The sequence below is a fragment of the Lupinus angustifolius genome, chromosome LG01 (genome assembly GCF_001865875.1).
Source record: "Lupinus angustifolius cultivar Tanjil chromosome LG01, LupAngTanjil_v1.0, whole genome shotgun sequence".
Classification (NCBI taxonomy): domain Eukaryota; kingdom Viridiplantae; phylum Streptophyta; class Magnoliopsida; order Fabales; family Fabaceae; genus Lupinus; species Lupinus angustifolius.
Genome location: NC_032009.1, coordinates 5,179,452 through 5,188,132, shown reverse-complemented (window position 1 = coordinate 5,188,132; position 8,681 = coordinate 5,179,452). Strand labels below are relative to the sequence as shown.

The following is an 8,681-nucleotide window of genomic DNA, read 5'->3' as shown; positions in this document are numbered from 1 at the left end:
TTAAATATGTGAAACACTTGGACTTGCATACCCAACATAGTGTTCCTGCACTTGTTCATAAGGTTACTTAGCTTCCAAGGAACCGGCTTGCTACCCCTAAAAATTCCCACCACCGAGGTTGAATCACACTCCAACCAGATTAGATACCAACCTTTTGAATGAGCATCCTGAACAGCTATAATTGCAGCAAGAACTTCTGCATATAGGGAGTCCTAAATCTTGAAATAAGAAGCAAAGCACCCCAAACAACCTCCCTTCCATCCCTGAAAATAGCACTAGCCCCAGCATGCCCTGGGGACCCCCTTGTCGCACCATCAATGTTTATCTTCACCCAACCCATCGAAGGAAAGTTCCAATTGACCTCTAAAATTGTAGGGTCTTGCTGTAATTGCAATGAACATGGAATGCTTTTAGGATTGAGAATTCAAGCAAAGAAGGCCTAGCACACAGTTTAGAGAAGTTGCCAGTGAAAGAAGTATCCAATTTGATTTTTGCAATTGCTTGGGCAAAGGAGATTGACAAATTATCAAATCTAGCTTTGTTTCTGCGGTGCCAGATAATAGAGATGGAGTTAATAATTCCAGCTACTAAGACCTGCTTCAGTTGAGGGCTCCACTGTGTAGAGAAAGACATGAGGCTTTGAAGAGATGCATTGTCAAGGTAATAGCCAAATTGAGTACTCAACCAGTTCCATATCGAATTTGCAAAATTACAATTGAAGAAAAGATGAGTAGAAGATTCTTCATTGGACCAACACAAGTTGCAGATTGAGGCCAGAGCCATGCCCCTCGTCTTCAGGTTTTCATCAGTTGGGATTCTATTATTGAAGAGCCTCCAAGTAACAAAAGACTTAGAAGGAGGAATAGAGATTGACCAAATACTGCTGCACCAGTTATGATGTGCTTGAGGAGGCTTAGTGAAGTGGTAGGCCTCTTTCATAGTTAGGATCCCATCACTAGTGTGCAGCCAAGCCAACTTATCATCCAAATGTGTACTAGGAATGTGAGTCTTAATTGTGACACACATTAGGATGCAGCCTAGCCATCCAGGGGGATTATCTAAGTAGAAGCATGGATGAAATCTGTAACCTTGGCTAATAGAGCAGAGGAGACTTGATTAGGGATACCAATGAGGTAACCTAACGGATTTCCCAGCCAATTATCCACCCAATAGTTTATGTTGCTCCCATTGCCCAACAACCAGATTGAATTCTCTATGATCAGGTGCCAATGCTTCTTCATTCCAGGCCAGACAGAGGACTTTATGTAGCTAGACTTAGGCTTCTTATCTTTGCAAAATCTATTCCTATAAAAGGCTGCCCATTCCTGAGAGGAGGAGCTCATGTCCTAAGCCAACTTTAGAATTGCTGCCTGATTCATCGATTTGATTGATCTTAAACCAAGCCCACCTTCTTTGACAAGGCAGCAAACCTTGTGCCAAGCAAAAGTTACCAACTTTTTGACCTTAGTATCCCCCGAACAGATGAAGTTTCTTATGCAACTATCCATCCTTTTTAGCCAATTGACAGGCCAGTTATAGACATGAAAGCTATAAACTAGCATGTTGTGAATTATAGATTTAACAAGCTTAACTCTGCCCATAATTGAGAGACAAGATCCCTTCCGCTTGGTCAACTTGTTGATAATTCTGTCTGTTATTGGCTGCAAATGAATAGCTTTTGGTTTTCCTTTGAACAAAGGAACACCAAGATAGTTGAATGGAAAATGACCAACTCCAAAACCCAGCCAGGTAGTTAGATTCCCAATTTTCCTAGCATTAGCCTGAGTAGAGTAAAACTTGCATTTGTTAATGTTTAAACACTGACCAGAAATTTTAGCATAATCATTAAACAAGCCTTTTCTGGCTAACAATTCTCTCTTGATTCCTCTACAGAAAACCAATATTTTATCAGCATAGAGAACATGACTAGGAGTAGCAATCCTAGGACCATCAATTGTGCTAAATTTCCCATTGTCCAACAACTTAGTTAACCCTCTGCTGATCACATCTTCAGCCAAACAGAACAGAAGGGGGGATAAGGGGTCACCTTGCCTAACACCTCTCTTGCAACTGAAGAAACCTACAGAATGACCATTCACAGAGATAGAAAATTTAGCAGAGTTTAGGATAACCTCAATCCAGTGTACAAAGGAGTTCGCAAATCCAAAGGCCTTGAGAGTGTCCTTAAGGAACTTCCAATAATAGTGTCAAAAGCGTTTTTGACATCCAACTTGATTGCTAAGTTTCCACCAAGAGTCTTATGATCAAGAAGATTGATTGCTTCAGAAGCAATACAAATGCTGTCATGAATATGCCTATCTTTGATGAAGTCTCTTTGTTGTTTAGAGATGATTCTAGGAGCAATTTTGGCAATCCTGTCAGCCAAGACTTTGGTGATGATTTTGAATTGGAAATTTGCTAAAGAAATTGGCCTAAAGTCCTCAATTTTATAAGCAGAGGGGAACTTAGGGTAGAACAAGATTATTAGAATTAAGGTTTGGAAGAATCCATCCTTGGGTGAAAAATTGATTCGTTGATTGGCAAACATCCTGACCAATGATGTCCCAAAATTCCTGAAAGAAGCATCCACCAAACCCGTCAGGGCCAGGAGCACCCTCCCCATTCATAGCAAAGACAACACCCTTGATCTCATCCTCCAAAGGAATCTTAGAGAGCATTGTGTTATCCTCCTCAGAAACCAGATTAGGAATAATAGAGTTAATGAGATTGCTAGGCTGAGTTTCATTTTCTGAGGCATACAAGTTGGTGAAGTAGTCCAACACATGATTTTCTATATCCTGCTTATCGAATAGAGTGTTCTCACCATTTCTAAGGATGCACATAGACTTGGTTGCATACATGATTTTAGCAATGTTATGGAAGTAGTTGGTATTCATATCTCCACTAATTTGCCAATTTAATCTGGACTTCTCCTTCCAAAACTCCTACTCAGAATGTAAAGCAATCATCAAATCCTTTTGAGCCTACTCCTCTTGAGCCATAAGTGTATCATTTTGGCCCTCAATTGTGATTCTCTGTTGCATAGTCTCAACTGTGGATAAAGACTCCTTAACCCTGAGGGGAATGTTTCCAATGACCTCTTTGTTCCAGACTTTTAAGATAGCCTTGAGGCCCTTTAGCTTTTTGGACAGGACATGCATAGGACATCCCACCACATTATTAGCCTAGTGAATCTCAACCACCCTTCTAAGGCTAGTATGCTGAAGCCACATTTTAAGGAACCTAAAAGGAGATTGAATATTGGTAGCAACATTGGAGGAGCCAAACATTAGAGGGTGGTGATTAGAGGCAGATGTAGGAAGAGTGTAGCAATAAGTTTGATGCCAATTTGACATCCAACTATCATTACACATTGATCTGTCCAATATTTTTTCTGTATGAGCCAATCCTCTCCTTCTATTAGACCAAGTGAATTCAGCTCCTCTAGTCAGGATGTGGTGCAAGTTGCCATCCTCAGAGAACCTTTTGAAGTCCTTACAAGCAATTCTATGCGGCAGGTAAGCTCCTTTACACTCATTGGGACATAGAACATAATTAAAATCCTCAATGCAGCATAAGGGCCCCTAGTTTGCTGAAATCAGGGACAAGATGTCAGCCCATAGAGACCTACGCATCAAGTAATTGGTGTGAGCATAGACAGCACAAATGAAAACATGTTGACTCCAACACCTCCCAGAAAAATAGTGTATTCAAATGCATTAAAACTTTAAAAGTTATGACTTCCCTTGTATTATTTTTAATTTTATTCAATAACATGTGCCTTGAAATACTTGTTAGTATGATTTTTCTTTTGATATATATTCAAATAACAACGTTTGAGCAGCGTTGTTAATCATGATAATATACTATTGCGATCAAACAGAAAGTGTATGAAAACACTGTTATACATCTAAAATACGCGTTGTTGAAGTGCAACTTTGGTGTAGTGTGACTTGCTAGTATGGCTTTTCCTTTTGTTATAAAAATTGTTTTTACATTATAAGGTAATAGGTTGATATACAACAACAAAAAGACTGTAGAAAATTACATTAACAATAGTTTTCGTTGCAGGAGCAATCAAGGGCGTTTGCAATATATTATTTAGCCAAAAGGTTTAATTTCATTTGCCACATTTGTCTATGTTGCTAACTGTTGACTTAGTTACATAGTGAGCGTGAGACGGGTTAAGCATATCTTTTATTCGTTTCTAAATATTGATCGGGTCAATTTTTAAAATCGAACCTATCCCTAATTAGGATGAGACGCGTGAGAGACAGATCCAAAATAAGACGGGTCAAGACAGGGACGGGTCTGGATTGGAAAAGGTCAAAATGATAAATGTAGATTTTTTTTCTCAAATCTTTAAGTATTCATAATCAAAATTATCACAATTTGTATACAAACTCAAGTAAAACATGTACGTCAGTATATAAACTGCAAATTGTAAATTGCATCTTTCAAACTAAAAACTATGACAATCACGTGACTGAAAACTATAAAAGACATTGAAAATTTTGGAACAATTTAAATTGACAAGTGTCAGCATAATGGGTATTGTAGGTATTTGAGTTATGTGGGCTGAACATAATAGATATTGATAGGTTCTTATTCAACTATTCTTGATATATAACTATAAGGGATGGGTTGGGTGACCCGGACATAGACCTAAATTCGTCCTTTTTTGACGACGGGTCAATCCCTTTTAATCGAGTCTATCCTTTTTTATTTATTTGGATGGGTCAGACCCATCCCTAAGCCTTCAGGTTAAGACGGGTCTACAGGTCGGGCTGTAACACCCCGGTTCTGACATGCGACCTCTCAGGCCTATGAATATACCGAGTGTGCCACCCACTAGCTTAAATACCCCCTGCAGTATTTTATTCTCCATAAAAGGGAGCCTCCCGCGACTCGAACCCATAACCTTAGAGACAAATAATCATTATTCACATGAGTTGCTACCATTAAGCTATATAGCTATTGGATGAAGATGTTTTCTTAGATACGATGTTCCTAGTATATGGACCTTCAATATGTATGGTTGAATTTGTGAAATATGTAAATTGGTTCTCGCCGAGCGAGATAGAGCTTGTTGAGCGTGAATTGGGCAAAATATTGGATAGTCAAATACCCATTTTCACTGAGCGCAAATAAATGAACTTCTACATCTTTGAAACTGCATAAAACTTGATTTATGAATCCTAATTTTTATTCCTTTTGTCATTTTCGATTTCTTAGGCTTAGAATCATAGTTTAAGAGGATTTGCAAGCCATTAGAGAGGGATTGTTGAAGATTGAAGACATTACAACCTTGTGGAACTAAACTTGGTGTTCTTCCATAGAGGTATTCATCTCTCTTTTCCATTATATTGGTTTACATGGAAATGAGTAGCTAACTGTTCTATTGTTGGGATTAGATCTAATATTAAATACTTGTAGAATGTAATTGCAATTAATTTGACTCTCATAAGTGTATGCATAACGAATGATATTTATGGAAATTTATACATGACATCACATAATTGATAAGTGCAATATTTACACATTTTTTAATATTATTTGCTAGCACTTTTTCAATCCAATTAATAACCCATATCCTTCAATCATAACGCATTTCTACATATATCACACAATGACTTGCCCGTATCCATTTGTTCACTATTTGACGGTGAACGATATTTATTTACAAACTTATGTCGGTTAAATATGATGCATTCACATGATTATTTGAATGTCTTGGGAGATAATTGATAACTTTATTTTATTTAAATAGTATAATATATAAAAAATTATATACAGTTGTTACTTCATTCACTATATATGAAAATTTATGAACAGTTATACTTCATTAGCCATATATGGATTTTTTTTTTGAAGAACGAAGAATGAATGATAATTAGAGGTGAATAGTTATTGATACAGTGACAATGTATGAAATTCATATATACAATTTGTTCTATTACTGAATTTGTTAGTAAAATATTCTCGATATTTTTTATGTCTTTTATTGACGTGTCTTTTCACTCTCATATACATTAACATCTTCCTCATCAATTGCAATATTTTAAATAAAGTATCACGTTATTTATTGAGTTTTACTGATTTTGAACTTATATAGGGCAATGCCAACCTATTTATATATATATATATATATATATATATATCCTCAAAACCTATTCTTTTTAATGAAGAAAGATGGACATTTGGCATCCTTTGTTTGATGAGATGTTATATATATATATATATATATATATTCTATATATCGTAAATATTTATATGTAATCAATATTTTATCTATTTATTTGTATTAGTTATATTTAAGAGTCAATGATCAAATATGAGCATTGGATGATACAATAATAGCATAAAAAAAGATTTTTTTTATTACCAATAAAGTGTTAGTCTAGTAGTGTAAGACATCGCTAGATCCTCATTAGGATCAAAATGTTAAGATTTCGATTCCTAGGAGTGACACTTGTTCGGAGGGATAACCACATACTACAAAAGAGATTAGTTTCTTACCTTACCTTTTTTTTAAAATGCATAAAAAATTTATTATAAAATGCATACCTTTTTTTCTTGTGTAATAATTTGAAGATGAATGATGAAGATATATATATAGTGTAATGGCTCACATCATACTTACAAATGGAAAATATTTTTCTTATTTGACAAAGGAAAATATTGTTAACAACATATCTTCAACACTAAGTATAGCTACCAAAGAAATTGGTGACTTAATAAAGGTGAAAATATAGCTTTGGTTTAATAAGAAATTGCAAAAGCAAATTATGGTTTACGATGGAATCGTTGACTAACCCCTTGGATTATCTTTGAAAAATTTATTAATTTCCTTTTCTCTTTTTTTTCTTTTCTTTTGTATTGTTGATGAGTAACTTTTTAATACATTTGATACGTTAATATTGGAACTTGGTGTTACGTATTAGAAGATCAACACAAAATGAAAGTAAAGAATTCGAGAATGTGTATTTTGTAAAACAACAAGAATATGAAAATTGGACAAATAATATTTTATTGATTGATTAAGCCATTCAAGAATTACAATTTATAAGATGAGTGTGGTGAAAAATACCACCCTTCATAAGTTATTAACTAATTCATAACAGAAGTTATTAACTAACAAATAACAAAAGAAAACAACAAAGCCAAACTAATCTAATCATGTGGCTCCATGGTTGCTTGACAAAGAAGTAATCTGTTTATAATGAAAACAAGTGTTTGATGAAATGTTTGAATAACTCCACAACTATGTTTACTAGCCAAAGTGCCTTCATCACAATCTGCACAATTGACTGAGTCATAGGCATGAATGTTTTGATCTTCCTTCTGTTTAAACTTGGTATAATTCTGGACATTCACACCTTGATTAGATTTGGTGCAATTCTAGACTTGGAGTTGGTCTAGCACTTGATCAACTTGGTCTGGCACTTGATCAACTTGGTGCGGCTTGTGCAGCAACCTTAATTCATCCTTGTTTGATCATTATCTTCATATTTTGACATCCGCCTACAAGTTGGACTATGTATATCACATAGTCCAAGCTTGGACGAAAGAGGATAGAACTTAGCAGGTGCAAGAGTCTTCGTAAAAATGTCTGCAATCTGAAAATTAGTAGAAGTAGGCATCAAGTGAACAAATCCATTAATGACTTTTTCTCTAATGAAATGGCAATCTATTTCAACGTCTTTCGTCCTTCCATGAAACAATGGATTGGTAGCAATATAAAGAGCAGATTGGTTATCACAATACAACACAATAGGATTAGTCTTAATAATGAGTAAATCATTGAAAAGATAGATTAACCATTGGGCTTCACAGCCTACAAGAGCAAGTGCTCTATACTCAGCCTCAGTAGAGGATCTTGAGATAGTCCTCTGTCTTTTGCTATGGCAAGATATAAGATATTCACGAAGAAGAAAGCAATAACCAGTTACAGATCTTCTATATAAATGCAAGCCCCCCAATTTGAATCAGTAAAACCCTTGAGGCCAATATTTGTCTTGTTGTAAAAGAATAGCCCCTTTACAGGGGAATTCTTGAGGTATCTAAGGATTCTTAGGCCTACTTTATGGTGTTCTATGGTGGGCTTGGAAAGGAATTGACTTAGGTGGCTTACTTCATAAGAGATGTCAGGTCTAGTGTGAGTGAGATAGATGAGTCTGCCTAAAAATCTCCTATAGGAAGTGGGATTAGGATGACTAGGACCAAAGATGTCGTGAATTTTTACAATGTTGTCCATAAGGGTTGAGGCAGGTTTGGATGCAAGTAACCCTGCATCTTGAAGAAAATCAATGGTGTATTTTCTTTGGCATAGACTAATGCCTCTTTTGGTCCTGGCAACTTCCATCCCAAGGAAGTACTTGAAAGTTCTTAGGTCCTTAATGCAAATTTTTTTTTATCAAGAAGTTGTTTGACAGTGTAAATTTATGTCAAATCATTCCCAGCTAGAATAAGATCATCAACATATATTAATATGGCAGTAAAAGAATGATAATAATGTTTAACAAATAAAGAGTGATCAGCCTTGGACTGAATGTAACCATTCTGCACAAGAATAACACTTAATTTTACATTCCATTGCCTACTAGCTTGTTTTAATCTATACACAGATTTTTGGAGTTTTCAGACTTTAGATTTATTAGTAACATGAAGGCCTTGAGAAA

General features: G+C 35.6%; 1 protein-coding gene across 1 annotated transcript; it reads right to left on the bottom strand.

Moving 5' to 3' along the window:
* On the bottom strand, positions 364-939 carry LOC109342279. The gene has a single exon (XM_019580307.1). It carries the CDS (start codon positions 937-939, stop codon positions 364-366), a length of 576 nt encoding a protein of 191 aa, XP_019435852.1.